This window comes from Babylonia areolata, chromosome 20 (assembly GCF_041734735.1).
Source record: "Babylonia areolata isolate BAREFJ2019XMU chromosome 20, ASM4173473v1, whole genome shotgun sequence".
Taxonomy (NCBI): domain Eukaryota; kingdom Metazoa; phylum Mollusca; class Gastropoda; order Neogastropoda; family Buccinidae; genus Babylonia; species Babylonia areolata.
Genome location: NC_134895.1, coordinates 597,174 through 619,673, shown reverse-complemented (window position 1 = coordinate 619,673; position 22,500 = coordinate 597,174). Strand labels below are relative to the sequence as shown.

At 45.7% G+C, this 22,500-nt stretch overlaps 1 protein-coding gene across 1 annotated transcript in view; it reads left to right on the top strand.

Annotated features, from left to right (window-relative positions):
• LOC143295072 (microtubule-associated serine/threonine-protein kinase 3-like) overlaps positions 1-22,500 on the top strand; it is a 337,212-nt gene that overhangs the window by 19,990 nt on the left and 294,722 nt on the right. The window contains exons 3-5 of the mRNA XM_076606630.1: positions 6,558-6,612; positions 15,441-17,326; positions 21,586-21,793. Of these exons, the coding sequence (XP_076462745.1) occupies positions 16,259-17,326; positions 21,586-21,793 (1,276 nt within the window). The 5' untranslated portion in view covers positions 6,558-6,612; positions 15,441-16,258. The remainder of the gene's footprint in view (positions 1-6,557; positions 6,613-15,440; positions 17,327-21,585; positions 21,794-22,500) is intronic.

The window sequence follows — 22,500 nt, the reverse complement described above, 5'->3', positions numbered from 1 at the left end:
GTGACGCGTCGTGTACGGTTTTGGGGCAGTTGTATCACATCTATTTATTTCACATTCATTTTGTGTTGCCTGTTCGTTTGAAATGCATTTTGCGAACGACTGGTGAGCGTTCTCTGTACAAGTCATTGATATATATATATATATATATATATATATATATATATATATATATATATATATATTGTGGTGGTTTTGAGTTGATGTATCCACTCGCTCATTGTTTGAGTGTTTCAGTTACTGTGGCCGGGATGATTATTCTTTGTTAGTCAAATTTTGTGTGTGATTGAATAAATGTATGCGAACCTTTGATTATTTTAGTCTGTGTGTTGTCTGGGTGTTGGTGGTGTGTTGTCTGGGTGTTAGTGGTGGGTTGTCTGGGTGTTAGTGGTGTGTTGTCTGGGTGTTAGTGGTGGGTTGTCTGGGTGTTAGTGGTTGTCTGGGTGTTAGTGGTGTGTTGTCTGGGTGTTAGTGGTGTGTTGTCTGGGTGTTAGTGGTGGGTTGTCTGGGTGTTAGTGGTGTGTTGTCTGGGTGTTAGTGGTGGGTTGTCTGGGTGTTAGTGGTGGTTTGTCTGGGTGTTAGTGGTGGGTTGTCTGGGTGTTAGTTGTTGTCTGGGTGTTAGTGGTGGGTTGTCTGGGTGTTAGTTGTTGTCTGGGTGTTAGTGGTGTGTTGTCTGGGTGTTAGTGGTGGGTTGTCTGGGTGTTAGTGGTGTGTTGTCTGGGTGTTAGTGGTGGGTTGTCTGGGTGTTAGTGGTGGGTTGTCTGGGTGTTAGTGGTGTGTTGTCTGGGTGTTAGTGGTGGGTTGTCTGGGTGTTAGTGGTGTGTTGTCTGGGTGTTAGTGGTGGTTTGTCTGGGTGTTAGTGGTGTGTTGTCTGGGTGTTAGTTGTCTGGGTGTTAGTGGTGGGTTGTCTGGGTGTTAGTGGTGGGTTGTCTGGGTGTTAGTGGTGTGTTGTCTGGGTGTTAGTGGTGTGTTGTCTGGGTGTTAGTGGTGTGTTGTCTGGGTGTTAGTGGTGTGTTGTCTGGGTGTTAGTGGTGGGTTGTCTGGGTGTTAGTGGTGGGTTGTCTGGGTGTTAGTGGTGTGTTGTCTGGGTGTTAGTGGTGGTTTGTCTGGGTGTTAGTGGTGTGTTGTCTGGGTGTTAGTGGTGGGTTGTCTGGGTGTTAGTTGTCTGGGTGTTAGTGGTGGTTTGTCTGGGTGTTAGTGGTGTGTGTCTGGGTGTTAGTTGTTGTCTGGGTGTTAGTGGTGGGTTGTCTGGGTGTTAGTTGTTGTCTGGGTGTTAGTGGTGTGTTGTCTGGGTGTTAGTGGTGGGTTGTCTGGGTGTTAGTGGTGGGTTGTCTGGGTGTTAGTTGTTGTCTGGGTGTTAGTGGTGGGTTGTCTGGGTGTTAGTGGTGGGTTGTCTGGGTGTTAGTGGTGTGTTGTCTGGGTGTTAGTGGTGTGTTGGGTGGGTGTTAGTGGTGTGTTGTCTGGGTGTTAGTGGTGTGTTGTCTGGGTGTTAGTGGTGTGTTGGGTGGGTGTTAGTTGTTGTCTGGGTGTTAGTTGTTGTCTGGGTGTTAGTGGTGTGTGTCTGGGTGTTAGTGGTGTGTGTCTGGGTGTTAGTGGTGTGTTGTCTGGGTGTTAGTGTTGTGTTGGGTGGGTGTTAGTGGTGTGTTGTCTGGGTGTTGGTGGTGTGTTGTCTGGGTGTTAGTGGTGGGTTGTCTGGGTGTTAGTGGTGGTTTGTCTGGGTGTTAGTGGTGGGTTGTCTGGGTGTTAGTGGTGTGTTGTCTGGGTGTTAGTGGTGGGTTGTCTGGGTGTTAGTGGTGGGTTGTCTGGGTGTTAGTTGTCTGGGTGTTAGTGGTGGGTTGTCTGGGTGTTAGTGGTGGTTTGTCTGGGTGTTAGTGGTGTGTTGTCTGGGTGTTAGTGGTGGGTTGTCTGGGTGTTAGTGGTGGGTTGTCTGGGTGTTAGTTGTCTGGGTGTTAGTGGTGGTTTGTCTGGGTGTTAGTGGTGTGTTGTCTGGGTGTTAGTGGTGGGTTGTCTGGGTGTTAGTGGTGGGTTGTCTGGGTGTTAGTTGTCTGGGTGTTAGTGGTGGGTTGTCTGGGTGTTAGTGGTGTGTTGTCTGGGTGTTAGTGGTGGTTTGTCTGGGTGTTAGTGGTGTGTTGTCTGGGTGTTAGTGGTGGGTTGTCTGGGTGTTAGTTGTCTGGGTGTTAGTGGTGGGTTGTCTGGGTGTTAGTGGTGGGTTGTCTGGGTGTTAGTGGTGGTTTGTCTGGGTGTTAGTGGTGTGTTGTCTGGGTGTTAGTGGTGGGTTGTCTGGGTGTTAGTTGTCTGGGTGTTAGTGGTGGTTTGTCTGGGTGTTAGTGGTGTGTGTCTGGGTGTTAGTGGTGGTTTGTCTGGGTGTTAGTGGTGTGTGTCTGGGTGTTAGTGGTGTGTGTCTGGGTGTTAGTGGTGGTTTGTCTGGGTGTTAGTGGTGTGTGTCTGGGTGTTAGTGGTGGTTTGTCTGGGTGTTAGTGGTGGTTTGTCTGGGTGTTAGTGGTGGGTTGTCTGGGTGTTAGTGGTGGGTTGTCTGGGTGTTAGTGGTGTGTTGTCTGGGTGTTAGTGGTGGGTTGTCTGGGTGTTAGTGGTGGGTTGTCTGGGTGTTAGTTGTTGTCTGGGTGTTAGTGGTGGGTTGTCTGGGTGTTAGTTGTTGTCTGGGTGTTAGTGGTGGGTTGTCTGGGTGTTAGTTGTTGTCTGGGTGTTAGTGGTGTGTTGGGTGGGTGTTAGTGGTGTGTTGGGTGGGTGTTAGTGGTGTGTTGTGTGGGTGTTAGTGGTGTGTTGGGTGGGTGTTAGTGGTGTGTTGGGTGGGTGTTAGTGGTGTGTTGTCTGGGTGTTAGTGGTGTGTTGGGTGGGTGTTAGTGGTGTGTTGTCTGGGTGTACGTGGTGAGTTGGGTGGGTGTTAGTGGTGTGTTGTCTGGGTGTACGTGGTGAGTTGGGTGAGTGTTAGTGGTGTGTTGTCTGGGTGTTAGTGGTGTGTTGGGTGGGTGTTAGTGGTGTGTTGGGTGGGTGTTAGTGGTGAGTTGGGTGGGTGTTAGTGGTGTGTTGTCTGGGTGTTAGTGGTGTGTTGGGTGGGTGTACGTGGTGAGTTGGGTGGGGGTAACGTGTCCGCTCTCTTATAGAGCGTGACAAGCGGCTGTCTTCGGTCGGAGACCAAGCTCGAAGCGCTTTATAAGTACAAGAGTCATTTGCGCAACAGGCTGCCCACCTGGGTAGAGCCGACTGACAGCTGCCATTGGGCGCTCATCATTCGTTTCCCGTGTCATTCAATCAGGTGTCAGTCACGCACGCATACACACTAATACAGACATGTAACATTTTACGTGTATGACCTTTTTTTTCAATTTATCCCGCCATGTAGGCAGCCATACTCCGTTTACAGGGCTGTGCATGCTGGGTGTGTCCTTGTTTCCATTCCCCACTGAATGCTGACATGGATAACAGGATCTTTTAAGATCGTAATCCAGCAGGCCCTTTAAACTCAACAACTCCGTGCGACAGACTATGTTCCCGAAAGGTTGTGGCGTGACTGTGTGGTAGCCAAGGAATACCTCATGTCATAACCATGACGAAGGCAAGGCAGGACGATGCAGAGGACCGCCCCCCTTTAGTGTCAGCAGGAAGAGTTGTGAAGGTCGCGGACTTCTGTGCCCCAGTGATATTCAGCTGAAACGGCATTTATACGTCGATCGAAAACTGCACTCAGATATCCAGTCAGTGAGGTCGCTGTCATAAATCCTGTGTCGTCACATCCTAGCTAGCGTGTGTCACAACGTTTCCATGGAAACGCAGCTAGAAGTGAAATTGCACGTGCAGTATTGAAACGCGTTGCAGCTGTAACCAAGTGAAAATTAACTGGGAACAATCTTGGCGAACGGTTATTAGCGTCTGCGAGAAGCGATTGTGTTGTCTGGGTGGTATTGCTTTGAATGTCAAAGCCCTGTTTTGATATTTGGGTTTTTTTCCTCATCACAGAGTGCTTCTATGGATCTGTTTATTCCATTTGTTTGCCTTCTCATTGTATTGTGTGTGTGTGTGTGTGTGTGTGTGTGTGTGTGTGTGTGTGTGTTGTCCGTTTGCATGTGTGCATCTGTGTATCTAAACGATCTAGATATTGAGTCATTAAACCACGCTGCCTCTGAACAGCTGTACATTTCACCATGTTTGAAAAAAAAAGACAGAAAGAAGGCAGAAAAAAAAAATCCTTGGAGTTGCTGGAAAAGTGTTCTCAGACAAAAATCTTCTTTTTTTGTTCTCTTCTCGAACCTTTACTTTTTGGAAAAAGTCTGTCACTTGTGACGTAACAATCTGTTTTTAAATTTGTACTGGCTCTTAGTGCTGCAGCCTTGGGGGGCTAGTTGGCCTTTGGGAACCATCCCAACGCCGACTGTCCTAAAACCCTCTTGGCCGAGAGAGTGGAGATTTAACTTGGGCAAGACACTCTCCACTTGTCGGGACAGCAGTTACTTCCTCTGCTGTTCTGATGGTCAGAGTCGGACACGACTGACTATCATATATACATACGTATGGGGAAAATACTTCCCCAAACACCACCTTGTGCGAATAGAGAGACGCAGATGATTTATTCATTAAAAGGCCACAACCCGATAGTATGAACAAGGGACGATTTAAAAAAAATCTGCAGATGTCACCACGATTGTTCATGCCCTTACATTTAGAGACACAAAGCAAACAGACAGAGTTCTTCATTTTACAGTATGATAGCTAAATAGCAAACAGACAGAGTTCTTCATTTTACAGTATGATAGCTAAATAGCAAACAGACAGAGTTCTTCATTTTACAGTATGATAGCTAAATAGCAAACAGACAGAGTTCTTCATTTTACAGTATGATAGCTAAATAGCAAACAGACAAAGTTCTTCATTTTACAGTATGATAGCTAAATAGCAAACAGACAGAGTACTTCATTTTACAGTATGATAGCTAAATAGCAAACAGACAAAGTTCTTCATTTTACAGTATGATAGCTAAATAGCAAACAGACAGAGTTCTTCATTTTACAGTATGATAGCTAAATAGCAAACAGACAGAGTTCTTCATTTTACAGTATGATAGCTAAATAGCAAACAGACAAAGTTCTTCATTTTACAGTATGATAGCTAAATAGCAAACAGACAGAGTTCTTCATTTTACAGTATGATAGCTAAATAGCAAACAGACAAAGTTCTTCATTTTACAGTATGATAGCTAAATAGCAAACAGACAAAGTTCTTCATTTTACAGTATGATAGCCAAATAGCAAACAGACAGAGTTCTTCATTTTACAGTATGATAGCTAAATAGCAAACAGACAGAGTTCTTCATTTTACAGCATGATAGCTAAATAGCAAACAGACAGAGTTCTTCATTTTACAGCATGATAGCTAAATAGCAAACAGACAAAGTTCTTCATTTTACAGTATGATAGCTAAATAGCAAACAGACAGAGTTCTTCATTTTACAGTATGATAGCTAAATAGCAAACAGACAGAGTTCTTCATTTTACAGTATGATAGCTAAATAGCAAACAGACAAAGTTCTTCATTTTACAGTATGATAGCTAAATAGCAAACAGACAAAGTTCTTCATCTTACAGTATGATAGCTAAATAGCAAACAGACAAAGTTCTTCATTTTACAGTATGATAGCTAAATAGCAAACAGACAGAGTTCTTCATTTTACAGTATGATAGCTAAATAGCAAACAGACAAAGTTCTTCATTTTACAGTATGATAGCTAAATATCTGTGTGATTTTTTCCCACCCAGTCCCCGCCTTTAGTATATAATAGTGTCTGTGTATACACTACAAAGAACGATGCAACATCAAAGTATGATAACTGGGTAGCACACACACACACACACACACACACACACACACACACACACACACACACACACACGAACGCACGCACACGCATCAATTAGTTTACCGCTTCATTCTTTATTAATTTTGTGAAATGTTTTTGTATACCCTTTCGTTGGCAATGCATTTGTGTTATATGAGGAGATATGTGTAGGGGAAGGTGTAGCATTTTTGAGAATGTTAACGTGTTTGAATGTTTGTGTATACAACTGAAATGCTACTGTGTGTTTCATAACCACACTATTCTTTTATGTGCGTATCTGTACACAAATAAGTATTTCACTTTTTTTTTCATGTATTCCCCTTTTTTCAGATGGCGTGATGTAAAAACCCTCTTGAAAAAAAAGACTTTGACAACAACCTATTCCATAACGCATGACACAATCAAAACATATTGTAAAGACACAAGCAAGCATCAAATGAATTTCATGTAAATGATGGATGAATGGACTGATAACGATGGTTCTGATAAGAGAGACAGAGACAGAGTCATGCACAGCCAAAGATGGGGGGGAAAGAGAGAGAGAGAGAGGGACACACACACACACACACACACACACACACACACACACACACACACGTGGGTGAAGGTGGGAGGGGGTGGGGGTGGGGACGAAACGACAGAAAATCGTTTCCGCTAGGGTAATGAGATAAGCATAATTGAGTAACGCTTTTTTTGTTTTTGTTTTTTCCAGTTTCCGTAGTGGAGGGACAGAGCGGCACACAATCTGTTTAGCTTGGGATCATGAGGTAAGTATTGCTGAACAGTGGTTTTTGTTGTTGTTGTGTTTTACCCCAGTCGGCTCTCGCAGAATAAGAGAGAGAGAGAGATAGAGAGAGAGAGAGAGATAGATAGATAGAAAGAGAGAGAGAGAGAGAGAGAGAGAGCAAGTCAACCAGCCAGACAAACAGACAAACAGAAGCAGACAGAGACATACAACCCCCCCCCCTCCCCCCCCTCCCGCACCCCCCCTGCTTCCCCAAAACAACAACAAAAACAACAACAAACAAACACAAAAAAACAACAACAAAGAACAACAACAACAAAAACAACAACAAACACAAAAAAAACAACAACAAAGAACAGCAACAACAGTAAACAAACAAAAAACATCCAACCAAAACAACAACAACAAAAACCAAAACGACAGACAGACAGACAGACAGACAGAAAAGCAGGCAGGGACAGAGACAGACACATGTATGTATGTCTAGAAGGAGGCAGGGACAGAGACAGACACATGTATGTATGTCTAGAAGAGGCAGGGACAGAGACAGACACATGTATGTATGTCTAGAAGAGGCAGGGACAGAGACAGACACATGTATGTATGTCTAGAAGGAGGCAGGGACAGAGACAGACACATGTATGTATGTCTAGAAGAGGCAGGGACAGAGACAGACACATGTATGTATGTCTAGAAGAGGCAGGGACAGAGACAGACACATGTATGTATGTCTAGAAGAGGCAGGGACAGAGACAGACACATGTATGTATGTCTAGAAGGAGGCAGGGACAGAGACAGACGCATGTATGTATGTCTAGAAGGAGGCAGGGACAGAGACAGACACATGTATGTATGTCTAGAAGAGGCAGGGACAGAGACAGACACATGTATGTATGTCTAGAAGAGGCAGGGACAGAGACAGACACATGTATGTATGTCTAGAAGAGGCAGGGACAGAGACAGACACATGTATGTATGTCTAGAAGAGGCAGGGACAGAGACAGACACATGTATGTATGTCTAGAAGAGGCAGGGACAGAGACAGACACATGTATGTATGTCTAGAAGGAGGCAGGGACAGAGACAGACGCATGTATGTATGTCTAGAAGGAGGCAGGGACAGAGACAGACACATGTATGTATGTCTAGAAGAGGCAGGGACAGAGACAGACACATGTATGTATGTCTAGAAGGAGGCAGGGACAGAGACAGACACATGTATGTATGTCTAGAAGAGGCAGGGACAGAGACAGACACATGTATGTATGTCTAGAAGGAGGCAGAGTAAAGAGACAGACACATGTATGTATGTCTAGATGGAGGCAGGGTAAAGAGATTGTTTCCAGAATGAATATTGCTACTGTTATCACCATAGCAACAGCAATAGCTTTAGCAATGCGGAAACAGGAACCGGAAATTGCACAGCTCCACAGAGCTGACCACCTTTCTACTGAACATTCATTTGATCTCAATGGCGTCCTTTTGAAGGCAAACCCCACATCCTCACAGGAATGAAAAGCAAAAGGTCCATTATTAATTATGTTGTCGTCATCATTAGTTACTATTGCATTTATTTTCAACAATATTAATTGTATTTCATCGTCGTAAATCCTCCCTGTTCTTAACACTTTCCGTTGTTTGCACACACACCCCCCACCCGCCCCCCACATTTTTTGGGGGGTTCCTTGCATCAACAGTTTTACTGAAACTTCAATTCTGTTCTGCACACAACACACAATTACAATGCAGTAAGCTAACACCACATAATACACTAAACAAACGCAGTACGCAACAATGGAAACTGACAATAAGCAAAGGTGTTTTTTGTATGTTTTTTTTCTCTCCATAAAACAAAAAGGAGAAAGAAAAAAAAGGCAAATGAATGAATACATAAAACGAATGAATGGATAAACAAATAGATAGATAAAGAAAAAAACCCAAAAAACAAGAAGAAGTAATTTCACAACATTCTTAATTAACAACAACAAAATTTCGTGGCAGCTTTGGCAAGTCGTTTGACTGGTTTTTCTGGCAGTGCGAATTAGAATACCACTAATTTGTTCAGTGATGTCGCCAGATCACTGACTATGGGGGTAGGGGGTGTAGGGGTGTGAGAGTGTGTGTGGGTGGTGGGGTGGTGGTGGTGGAGAGGGTTCACTGCCATTGTCGAGATATCTGACGAGACCAAGGAGAAGGGAACTGCAGTCACATGAGGTTTGCAGAGTGCAGGTGGAACCATTGTGGGGGTATAGCGGTAACGCATCCGCCAAGGCAGCGAAAGAATCTGAGCGTACTTAGGGATCGGATCCCACACTCCGGACAGAACTTTCTCCCGCTTCACTAGATCTTGAGTAGTGATCTGGACGTTAGTCTTTCGGATGAGGCGATTCAATCGAGGCACCGTGTGTATCATGCACTTACAGCACGTCAAAGAACGCAGGGCAACAAGACAGTCATCCCTGGCAAAATCCAAGCAGACAGGACAGCAAAACGGGGAGCAAAGAATCATACAGATGGTATAAAAGTATATTGCCCATTGTCATACAAGGAAATAAGCAATATACTAGAAAGAGACTTTTATAGGTGCTTGAATTCAAGTCTAAAACCTCGTCAGTTGACTCTCTCAGACTTTGGTCCGATTCGCAGACCAGTTCTGAGTTTAGCTCTCAGACTATTATCAGATTCATTACGGACCAAGTATTGTTCTAATGTCAAGTGCATATGCTTTAGTAACCTGACAATTAAGCATATAATTTTTGACTGTAGCTTGATGAAGCCTTATGTACGCGAAAGTGAGTCTTCACAAGTGACTGAGAACGTTGATGTTTTTGACTTTTTGCATTCACTATCAGTTGTTTCGCTTGTCAGTTAAACGACTTCTCTTTTGCCCAGCTTCCCCCAACCCTCCATTCATTCACATCTCCCACCCCTTCTAACCGATAATACTCAAATGCATTCATAAATACTTTAACGAAATGTCTTCAATCGCCGATAAGCGTGACGGGACATTGAACAAAATTCCTCCTCCTCCAGTGAAAACAACAAACCGACCAAAAACACTTTGATAGTAAAATGTAAATACACCTACAGACAGTAAAATAAAAGGTGGAGCTGTACTGTGGAGACGAACTTCCCCCGAGAGACCATCCCGAATTTCATACACAGGAATCTGTTGTGACAAAAAAGTAATACAATACAATACAATACAATGTGATTCAATACAATGCAATACATTTTGTTTTTAAAGAGTTCACAATACAATGCAATACAATACAATTTGTTGCCTTTAAAGAGTTCACAATACAGTGTACTTCATTACAATGTGCTGCCTTTAAAGAGTTCACAATACAATGCAATACAATACAATACAATTTGTTCCCTTTAAAGAGTTCACAATACAGTGTACTTCATTACAATGTGTTGCCTTTAAAGAGTTCACAATACAATGCAATACAATACAATACAATACAATTTGTTCCCTTTAAAGAGTTCACAATACAGTGTACTTCATTACAATGTGTTGCCTTTAAAGAGTTCACAATACAATGCAATACAATACAATACAATTTGTTGCCTTTGAAGAGTTCACAATACAATGTAATACAATACAATTTGTTGCCTTTAAAGAGTTCGCAATACAATGTAATACAATACAATTTGTTGCCTTTAAAGAGTTCACGATACAATACAATTTGTTGCCTTTGAACAGTTCACGATACAATACAATACAATTAGTTGCCTTTGAACAGTTCACGATACAATACAATACAATTAGTTGCCTTTAAAGAGTTCATGATACAATACAGCACAATTTTTTGCCTTTAGAGAGTTCATAATACAATGCAATACAATACAATTTGATGCCTTTAACTCTCTCCATACGAACGGCGAAAGAGAAGACGTTAACAGCGTTTCACCCCAATTACCACCATCAAAATATTGCAAGCGGAAGGCTCTTATACTGAAGAGGTGAATGTTGACAAAGAATACCACAATTCTGACGACGGAAGCTAAAGGTTGGGTCATTGAGACACCCACTGGACATCCGAGGGGTCTGTGTAGAGAAGAGAGGACTGGCCGTACTGAGTGAGTTAAAGAGTTCATGATACAATACAATAGAATTTGTTGCCTTTAAAGAGTTCACAATACAGTGTAATTCAATACAATGTGTTGCCTTTAAAGAGTTCACGATACAATGCAATACAATACAATACAATTTGTTGCCTTTAAAGAGTTCACGATACAATGTAATACAATACAATACAATTTGTTGCCTTTAAAGAGTTCACGATACAATGTAATACAATACAATGGGTTGCCTTTAAAGAGTTCACAATACAATACAATACAGTACAATTTGTTGCCTTTAAAGAGTTCACAATACCATGCAATACAATACAATACAATTTGTTGCCTTTAAAAAGAGTTCACGATACAATACAATACAATGCAATATAATACAATTTGTTGCCGTAAAAGAGTTCAGATTCTCATTTGCACTCTGTTCCACTCCTTTCTCAAAGACACAGCGGAAGCTATTCCAGACTTTTTCCCAATCGATCTGAATGTATCGCTCTGCTCTTGAAGGGCAAAGTGGTAAAAAAAAATACAACCAGTCAACCTTTAAATGGCCGCCAGTTTTTCCTTCTTCTCTGGTTGAAATAGTGCTCTCCAATCTTTGGCTAAAGTTGAACGTTTGTTTTCCTGTTAGAAATCTATAATAGAGACATTGGGGGACACTGCTGAATATCAATAACACGGTTCAGGTTCAGCGTGTGTGTGTGTGTGTGTGTGTGTGTGGGTGGGGGGGGTATATATATATATGTATGTATGTATGTATGTATGTATGTATGTATGTATGTATTTGTATTTCTTTTTATCACAACAGATTTCTCTGTGTGAAATTCGGGCTGCTCTCTCCAGGGAGTGCGCGTCACTACACTACAGCGCTACCCATTTTTGGGGTATTTTTCCTACGTGCAGTTTTATTTGTTTTTCCTATCGAAGTGGATTTTTCTACAGAATTTTGTCAGGAAGAACCCTTTTGTTGGCGTGGGTTCTTTTACGTGCGCTAACTGCATGCTGCACACGGGACCTCGGTTTATCGTCTCATCCGAATGACTAGCGTCCAGACCACCACTCAAGGTCTAGTGGAGGGGGAGAAAATATCGGCGGCTGAGCCGTGATTCGAACCAGCGCGTTCAGATTCTCTCGTTTCCTAAGCGGATGCGTTACCTCTGGTCCATCTCTCTATCTCTCTCTCTCTATATATAGTGTGTGTGTGTGCGCGCGCGCGCGCGTGTGTGTGTGTGTGTGTGTGTGTGTGTGTGTGTGTGTGTGTATGTGTGTAATAATTATGTGGAAGGACAGTGGGTGCTGATTCAGAAGTAGACATGGGGACCGGGTGGTAAGGGTGAAGGAGGGAGTTGGGGGTGGGGGCTAGGGGGTCGCGGGCAGAGAAGTGTGACTTTTGATTGTGACGTTTCTTCAATCGAAATCCTGTGGAAAACTGTGGTGAAGCATGTCGGGGATGGCTTGAGTTTTGTTTGTGTGTTCTCTGCAATATAATCTGGATGTGCCTTGAGCATTGTATTGATGGACCACTCAGTAGAGCTCAACTATTATCAGTGTAATTGTTCTTATTATTATCATCCTTGTTGTTGTTGTTGTGATAATAAAAATCATTTTATTATTATTACTAGTAGTGGTAGTCGTGGCAGAGAGACGAGGGGAGTATCATCAACATGCTGTGGGTTGATATTCAAAACAAAGAGGGATCGGTATTGCAAAAGACTATGATCAGAGTGTGTGTTAAAGAACAACCTGCCCTGTTTTCACTTTTTCACTGCCTGTGTGTGAACGCTGTCTGTTGTCACCTCCTCCTGTCTGTTGTCACCTCCTCCTGTCTGTTGTCTGTTGTCACCTCCTGTCTGTTGTCACCTCCTCCTGTCTGTTGTCACCTCCTCCTGTCTGTTGTCTGTTGTCACCTCCTGTCTGTTGTCACCTCCTCCTGTCTGTTGTCACCTCCTGTCTGTTGTCACCACCTCCTCCTGTCTGTTGTCACCTCCTCCTGTCTGTTGTCACCTCCTGTCTGTTGTCACCTCCTCCTCCTGTCTGTTGTCACCTCCTCCTGTCTGTTGTCACCTCCTGTCTGTTGTCACCTCCTCCTGTCTGTTACACCTCCTCCTGTCTGTTGTCACCTCCTGTCTGTTGTCACCTCCTCCTGTCTGTTGTCACCTCCTCCTCCTGTCTGTTGTCACCTCCTGTCTGTTGTCACCTCCTGTCTGTTGTCACCTCCTCCTGTCTGTTGTCACCTCCTGTCTGTTGTCACCTCCTCCTGTCTGTTGTCTGTTGTCACCTCCTCCTGTCTGTTGTCACCCCCTGTCTGTTGTCACCTCCTCCTGTCTGTTGTCACCTCCTCCTGTCTGTTGTCACCTCCTCCTCCTGTCTGTTGTCACCTCCTCCTGTCTGTTGTCACCTCCTCCTGTCTGTTGTCACCTCCTGTCTGTTGTCACCTCCTCCTGTCTGTTGTCACCTCCTGTCTGTTGTCACCTCCTCCTCCTGTCTGTTGTCACCTCCTCCTGTCTGTTGTCACCTCCTGTCTGTTGTCACCTCCTCCTCCTGTCTGTTGTCACCTCCTCCTCCTGTCTGTTGTCACCACCTCCTGTCTGTTGTCACCACCTGTCTGTTGTCACCTCCTGTCTGTTGTCACCACCTCCTGTCTGTTGTCACCACCTGTCTGTTGTCACCCCCTCCTCCTGTCTGTTGTCACCTCCTCCTGTCTGTTGTCACCTCCTCCTGTCTGTTGTCACCTCCTCCTCCTGTCTGTTGTCACCTCTTCCTGTCTTTTGTCACCACCTGTCTGTTGTCACCTCCTCCTCCTGTCTGTTGTCACCTCCTCCTGTCTGTTGTCACCTCCTCCTCCTGTCTGTTGTCACCTCCTCCTGTCTGTTGTCACCTCCCCCCCTGTCTGTTGTCACCTCCTCCTGTCTGTTGTCACCTCCTCCTCCTGTCTGTTGTCACCTCCTCCTCCTGTCTGTTGTCACCTCCTCCTCCTGTCTGTTGTCACCACCTCCTCCTGTCTGTTGTCACCTCCTCCTGTCTGTTGTCACCTCCTCCTGTCTGTTGTCACCACCTCCTCCTGTCTGTTGTCACCTCCTCCTGTCTGTTGTCACCTCTTCCTGTCTGTTGTCACCACCTGTCTGTTGTCACCTCCTCCTGTCTGTTGTCACCACCTCCTGTCTGTTGTCACCACCTCCTGTCTGTTGTCTCCTCCTCCTGTCTGTTGTCACCTCCTCCTCCTGTCTGTTGTCACCTCCTCCTCCTGTCTGTTGTCACCTCCTGTCTGTTGTCACCTCCTCCTGTCTGTTGTCACCTCCTGTCTGTTGTCACCTCCTGTCTGTTGTCACCACCTCCTCATGTCTGTTGTCACCACCCCCTCCTGTCTGTTGTCACCTCATGTCTGTTGTCACCTCCTGTCTGTTGTCACCTCCTCCTCCTGTCTGTTGTCACCTCCTCCTGTCTGTTGTCACCTCCTCCTGTCTGTTGTCACCTCCTCCTGTCTGTTGTCACCACCTCCTCCTGTCTGTTGTCACCTCCTGTCTGTTGTCACCTCCTCCTCCTGTCTGTTGTCACCACCTCCTCATGTCTGTTGTCACCTCCTGTCTGTTGTCACCTCCTCATGTCTGTTGTCACCACCTGTCTGTTGTCACCCCCTCCTCCTGTCTGTTGTCACCCCCTCCTGTCTGTTGTCACCTCCTGTCTGTTGTCACCTCCTCCTGTCTGTTGTCACCTCCTGTCTGTTGTCACCCCCTCCTGTCTGTTGTCACCCCCTCCTCCTGTCTGTTGTCACCACCTGTCTGTTGTCACCCCCTCCTGTCTGTTGTCACCACCTGTCTGTTGTCACCTCCTCCTCCTGTCTGTTGTCACCACCTCCTGTCTGTTGTCACCTCCTCCTGTCTGTTGTCACCTCCTCCTGTCTGTTGTCACCTCCTGTCTGTTGTCACCTCCTCCTGTCTGTTGTCACCTCCTCCTGTCTGTTGTCACCTCCTGTCTGTTGTCACCTCCTCCTGTCTGTTGTCACCTCCTCCTCCTGTCTGTTGTCACCTCCTCCTCCTGTCTGTTGTCACCTCCTCCTCCTGTCTGTTGTCTCCTCCTGTCTGTTGTCTCCTCCTGTCTGTTGTCACCTCCTCCTGTCTGTTGTCACCTCCTGTCTGTTGTCACCTCCTGTCTGTTGTCACCTCCTGTCTGTTGTCACCTCCTGTCTGTTGTCACCTCCCCCCCTGTCTGTTGTCACCACCTCCTCCTGTCTGTTGTCACCTCCTCCTGTCTGTTGTCACCTCCCCCCCCTGTCTGTTGTCACCTCCTCCTCCTGTCTGTTGTCACCTCCTGTCTGTTGTCACCCCCTCCTGTCTGTTGTCACCTCCTGTCTGTTGTCACCCCCTCCTGTCTGTTGTCACCCCCTGTCTGTTGTCACCCCCTCCTCCTGTCTGTTGTCACCTCCTCCTGTCTGTTGTCACCTCCTGTCTGTTGTCACCTCCTCCTGTCTGTTGTCACCACCTGTCTGTTGTCACCTCCTCCTGTCTGTTGTCACCTCCTCCTGTCTGTTGTCACCTCCTGTCTGTTGTCACCTCCTCCTGTCTGTTGTCACCTCCTCCTCCTGTCTGTTGTCACCTCCTCCTGTCTGTTGTCACCTCCTCCTGTCTGTTGTCACCTCCTGTCTGTTGTCACCTCCTCCTGTCTGTTGTCACCTCCTGTCTGTTGTCACCTCCTCCTGTCTGTTGTCACCACCTGTCTGTTGTCACCTCCTCCTGTCTGTTGTCACCTCCTGTCTGTTGTCACCTGTTGCAGAGAGATGGGAGTCTGGCTTCACAGCGTAACGTGTGCCATTAGCGTCCTCTGTCAGCCCTGGGGGTACTACTGATGACGTCAGCTGTGTCTCCCCCCCACCCCACCCCTCCACCCTACCGTGACCCAAACGTGGCCTCTGTGCTGGTTCCTTTCACACTCATGGCCAGCATCTGCCAGACTCGTGACGAGGAAGCGGCGTGGGGGGGTGACGTTTAACGACCTGGTGGCAAAATGCCCGCAGGGTCTTCTTGGACCAGTCTGACTGTTTGTCTAGTTACCGTTGTTTTCTCCGCAGGAGTCCAGTTAACGGCGTTTTGTTGTTGGCTTCCGGAGGGGGAGTTATGAGCAGTTGTTGTGTGAACACCCCCAGCTTGCGGTATTGCCGTGTGCCATGACAGAAGAGACGGGGGGAAAAAGGAGAGTTGCTGTGCTGGAACAAAGATATAACACTGCTGGTGGAGTGGGAAGTGGGGGGGAGTCGTGACGGAGTGCTCGTGCGTTTGCTGTGTGTGGTGGCTGTGAATCTTCATGGGGTTGGCGTTGTTGTTGTTTTGGGCCTGAAACTTTCTGGATGGAGTTGTTCGCCGTTTGGCCACGTGGATGTGACAGCGTGTGATACCATCCCACACCAGTGGACTGAATAATGCAAAGACTGACTGGTTTGTGAAGTAAAACCACCAGCGTTGGATTCGGGCCTCCATATTCCCCCATCCTGTTAATTTTCAGTGTTATTGTTGTCACTGTTTGTTGGTGCTTGAAGCATCGTCCTTTGCGACGGAGAGTTATCCTGATGTGCACGAGAGTTTGATGTGATCACCATGGATAGGAAAAAGTCCTCTAGTCCACGCAAGAGCGCTTCTGTCCCTCCGTCCGTCAGCACAGGTGGGCGTGATGGAGATGGTCAAGCCCTCCCCTCTCTGTCCGCCCACCCGTCACCAGACGTCAAACCAGCGTCTGGAAGCAGACTGGCTTCAGGAGGGACAGCGGGGTCTGTCAAAAAGCTGTCAAGAAAGGACAGAAGCCCGCCTGGCGCTGTGACTAGACCAGGCCAGCACTCTCTGCCCTCTGCCCCTGAAAAACAAGCACGAAAGTCCGCAAGTCCACCCACCCACGTCAGTAAGCCAGCTTCTCGTGATTCGCCCAGGAAGGACGAGCCTCGATCCAGCGCTGCCAGTAAGTCAACGCAGCGTGCACAGAAAGGTTCCCCCTTATCTCTGGTGGACCGGCAGCGTCACAAGGGGGAACAGCAGCCTGTTGGTGGGAGCGGTGTGACGGATCCCGGGAGTGCAGTGACGGCTTTACCCGCCGTGGACGCTCAGTCTCAGAAGAAAAGGAATCTGCCTGGACAAGCAAGCAGCCAGAGTGGTTCTGGCCAGAAAGGTGCTCCCAGTGCAGCCGTGGAAATTCATCTTCAAAAGGAGCATGATCCCCCTGCACGTGAGAAACAACCGTCGGGTTCACGTGGTCCTGCGGAGGTTACTACAATGCCCCAGCCCAGCAAACGGACCTCACAGCAGAGAGATCACCACCCCAACAAACAGACCCCCGACCACAAAGAACCCCACCCCAACACCACCCAGGTACCCCAGCAGAAAGAAGAGGAAGGACAACAGCAGCACCTAAACACAACACAGGCGTCCCAGCAGCAGACCGACACGAGACTCGAACCGCCTGCCCACGGGAGGGTCTGTGTGTGTCCCCCAGAGGAGGACTACCAGGACCCCGCCCAGCCGCTGCTGGAGCTGAACGAGTCCATGGTGTATGAGGAGGACGTGCCGGTCATCGTGCGGCGCCGGGGGTGCACCCTCAGGGTCCGCATCACCTCCTTCTCCGACGACCCGCTGGACGCTGAGACTGTGAGGAACCTGCTGCCCCCCGCTGCCCAGGTCAGTGGCCGTCAGCTCCGATAGAGCATCTGTTCGTAGTGCCCCCGTTGTTCTGTTTTTTGTTCGTCTTTTAAAAAAATTTTTTTTTTTTATGCCAGGGTCAAATCTGGCTAGCTGTCCCAGATTAACCCTGGGGTATATGTTGACCAAACAGCCTGGAATGACGGCCTAGAGGTAACGCGTCCGCCTAGGAAGCGAGAGAATCTGAGCGCAATGGTTCGAATCACGGCTCAGCCGCCGATATTTTCTCCCCCTCCACTAGACCTAGAGTGGTGGTCTGGATGCTAGTCATTCGGATGAGACGATAAACCGAGGTCTCGTGTGCAGCATGCACTTAGCGCACGTAAAAGAACCCACGGCAACAAAAGGGTTATTCCTGGCCAAATTCTATAGAAAAATCCACTTGGATAGGAAAAACAAATAAAATTGCACGCAGGAAAAAAAAAAAAATTTGGGTGGCGCTGTAGTTTAGCAACGCGCTCTCCCTGGGGAGAGCAGCCCGAATTTCACACAGAGAAATCTGTTGTGATAAAAAGAAATACAAATACAAATACAACTAGTTACAACTGACACCCCCCTCCCCCGGTTGAATTTTACCCCCCTTCCCATCACAATAGATATGGAGGTTATTCTAAGCAAGCTTGAAGAGACCCTCGGGGGTAAATATGTCAGAGTGGATGCAGGCTATCAATGCATAGCTCCACCACGTTTGCTTCCGTTAAAATGTAAAGGAAAGGAAGGAAGGAGGCAGGGTGTACAGTGAAGGCTAGCCCAGAACCACCCCCGTCCTCTGTCAATAGCAAGATTCAACCGGTACAAAGTGGCTCATTTCCACCTCCTGGAGGTCGACCTTTACTGGCCACAAATGACCCCAAGGTTAAAACTCAACAGAGGGGTAGTTCAAAGCTGTTGTACCGGCAATAAGGCAGTCGTAGAATAAGAATAATAACACTAATAATATTTGGTGTAAAATCAAAGGTACCTTAACATGAAGATAAAACAACGTTGAGAGTCTTAGGCTTAGTGAAGAGGTGTGTTGGCAGCCCACGGTAGTTTGTAGGAGGCGTTGAGTTCAGCTCACTGACTGGACAATGACAGTTCAGCTCACTGACTGGACAATGACAGTTCAGCTCACTGACTGGACAATGACAGTTCAGCTCACTGACTGGACAATGACAATTCAACTCACTGACTGGACAATGACAGTTCAGCTCACTGACTGGACAATGACAGTTCAGCTCACTGACTGGACAATGACAGTTCAACTCAATGACTGGACAATGACAGTTCAGCTCACTGACTGGACAATGACAGTTCATCTCAATGACTGGACAATGACAGTTCAGCTCACTGACTGGACAATGACAGTTCAGCTCACTGACTGGACAATGACAGTTCAGCTCACTGACTTGATGCTGGATGAGAGAGGGGTGGGAGGGGCAAGGGTGGGTACAGAAAAAAGGGGTGTGTCAAGGGGAAGGAAGGGGAAGAAAACAAAGGGAAAGGAAGGGAAAGGAAGGGAATGGAAGGGAATGGAAGGGGAAGGAAGGGGAAAGAAGGGGGAGGAAGGGAATGGAAGGGGAAGGAAGGGAAGGGGAATGGAGGGGAATGGAAGGGGAGGGAAGGGGAAGGGAAGGGAATGGAAGGGGAGGAAGGGGAATGGAGGGGAAAGAAGGGGAAGGAAGGGAATGGAAGGGGAAGGAAGGGGAATGGAAGGGAATGGAAGGGGAATGGAGGGGGAAGGGGAAAGAAGGGGAGGGAAGGGGAATGGAAGGGGAAGGAAGGGAAGGGGAGGGAAGGGGAATGGAGGGGAAGGAAGGGGAATGGAAGGGGAATGGAAGGGAGTGGAAGGGAAAGGAAGGTAGTGGGAGGGGAATGGAAGGGGAAGGAAGGGAGTGGAAGGGAAAGGAAGGGGAATGGAAGGGGAAGGAAGAGGGGTGGAAGGGAATGGAAGGGGAAGGAAGGGGAGTGGAATGGAATGGAAGGGGAATGGAAGTGGAAGGAAGGGGAAGGAAGGGGAGTGGAAGGGGAATGGAGTAAAACCGAAGCATCACTCTCTGACATTGTCCTTGAGGTTGTACAGTGCCTAAGGCCAGAGATGACCTGGCTTTCCACAGCAGTAGTAACGACAGGAATCTGGAAGGAGGAGGGAAGCAGTTGCAACAGCAGCAAGACATGTGTCTCGATACTGTCCCACCAGAAATCAAAAACTTGTGAATCTTCAAATGAGGACAGATTATGTTTAATCGGCATTGGGAAAGAAAGCTTGTCCAATCAGAATTTAAGAATATGATATACACCATAAAGAGATACCTGGATAACGTCTATACAGAACTGCAAAAGATAAGCATTGTGAAAAGGAAAATGTAACATGGGTGGTCAGAAATCTTGAAACTGTGCGTCTGAAAAAGACAATCTGTATATTTTGCATTATAGAAGATGGTCGTCTGGTCGTTGACGATTGTCGGTGAAGGCAGATTGTGTCGGATATGAATTTCAGAAACCGTGCATGTTTGGATAAAAAAGGATTATGTATAATCAAAATAGCAAAGGATGCACTCTCAGAAAAGGATCATGTCGGCCAAATTCTGGGTTATCCTATTTCAAGAATTGTACGTCATGAAAAATGAAGATATATTACGTCCCATTTGGGGTAGGTGAAAAACGTTCGTCTTGAACTGGAGAATAATTTCTATATTTCATTAAAAGAAACAATGTTTATCGAAAAGAAAAAAAAAATTGTATATAGGCCTCATCACATTTCAAGAAAAATTGATTCTTGGAAAGAAACAACAGATTCCTTCTTATCAGAAATCGAGAAATTGTGTCTTGGTGCATCTTATTTTATTTTCGTACATCCTCAACTTCGAAAACCACAGGATGAATTTTATTTCAAACAACATTAAGTAGTTATGGAAAACTTAACGTTATTCATCCAGCCGCAAAGCCAGAAAATAGACGATGTTTGCCGAGAGCATCGATGTTTGGGATATCCCATGAAAAACCAATCTTTTTTAAGATATCACGCAATCCAAACTGACTGGCACCTGAAGACGGTGAAATAATTGTCCAGTAGGAAGACTGACAGTTCCATCTGCATTCTGTGCAGCGTGAAAAAAAACAGCTTCAAGCCCAATAATAATAACATTGAAATGTCACTCGACAAGACACAAGACAGAGAGCGAGAGAGAGAGAGAGAGAGAGAGAGAGAGACAGACAGAGAGAGAGAAAAAGAGAGACAGAATGTGAATGAATGAATGATGAATTAATTTTTTTTAATGAGGGAAAAAGAATAAGCAAAAAATCATGATTTTACGTTCAGCATTCAACAACAACAACAATAACAACAGCAACAACAACAACAACACACACACTTTTCTGAGTACAAAAACTAAAGGTAATTACATACTAAGAAGACCATACGAATGACATTACAAAGGCATTGACAGGACGCACCTACAAATGTGTATAGACACATACATACATACATACATACATATATACATACATACATACATACATACATACATACATGCGAGAGAGAGAAATATAAATATGCAGATTTTTATATTTTGATTTCTTTTGGGACACGGCTTACTCGCACACGTTTGTTTACCATAGCTTTTTTGTTTCTTTGTTTGTTTACCATAGCTTTCATGTATGTTTTTTTTTCTTTTGTTTTGTTTCTGTTTTTGTTTTTTGTTTTGTTTCGACAATATAGATTTGGAATCTATTTATCTGGGGTCGAAGGTATTCAATCTTGATAAGTCAACATTTTATTCATATTCATTTCTAAACAAAATGTGTGTGTGTGTGTGTGTGTGTGTGTGTGTGTGTGTGTGTGTGTGTGTGTGTTATTCCGTTACAATTGTCTTTTATTCGGTCACAGCTGGTTAGAACAAATATGCAACAAATCTTTGCACCTGTGATGTTTTTCTTAGTTGTTTTTTTTCTTCTGCGAAATAATCTTCATTTATTGGTCCTCTTTTTCTTCTGATTCTGATTCCGGTTTGGATTCTTCTTTTCTTTTCCCCGTTGTTCTTGTTGTTGTTTGTTGTTGTTGTTGTTGTTTGTTGTTGTTGTTGTTGTTTGTTTGTTGTTCTTGTTTGTTTGTTTGTTTGTTGTTGTTGTTGTTTGTTGTTGTTGTTGTTGTTGTTATTGATGATGTCCTTCTTTAGTTCTCAACCCCTCTCCTTCCTCTTCCGTTGCTGTGATCTTACCGCCATGTTTGTTACTTTGGACGGAATTCCGTGTTCCAGACAGAGTCGGGGCACAGTGGTACGACACCACCCAACCCCACTCACTTGCTCCCGTGCTCTGCCGATGAACTGGTGCCCAGCGGACATCGCAGCTTGCGTCGCCTGCGACGGGCATTGTCGGAGGACACAAAACGACAGCAAACGCGACGAGAGAGTCGTTCCTCCTTCGCCCCGTTCACTGTGAAACCTCCTCCGTTTGTCAGTCATGGTGAGTGAGCGTAATTGGATTTTAAACGTCCGTTGGGGTTTTAACACAGTCTGTGTGATTACCATGGAAACTGTGGGACCGACACGTTGCGTGTTTGTTTGTTCTTTGTCTGTCTGTCAGTCTGTCAGTCTGTCTGTCTGCCCCTCTCTCATGCGTGTGTATATTATCAATAAGCGCACGCTTTTCTTAGTGTGTCGTGATGTCGTTTATGCATGTTGTCGTTTCATTTCGTCCGGTGTTCCTTGTTTCAAGATCAGGGTCAAGATCACAGTCAGTAAAAATGCTATGGCCTGCTAGCACGGGCCATTAATGAATGATTTCCCGAACAGTCGTGAAGTGATTTTGCCTCGGTTTGTGATGGTGGCTGTGAAACCATAAAAAAAAATGTGTTGAAAAAAAAAATCGATTATTTTGACATTGACTTCGATTCAAAATTACAAGGTCGATGGTAATACATTTTTACCTCACCATTCGTAGAACTATTGTGTAGCTAATGTAGGTACGGACACTGCAAAGAAATATGAATTATGATGATGACAGAAAATAGATTAGTGTGACTGAAAAACTACAGGTGCTGACAGTAAATGAATCGCTGTGACTGAAACAGGCAGATGCTGACAATAGATACATCATTTATCGTGGTGATGAAGGAAATGGAGATACTGCCAATACACTGATTACAATGACTGACAATAGATACATCATTT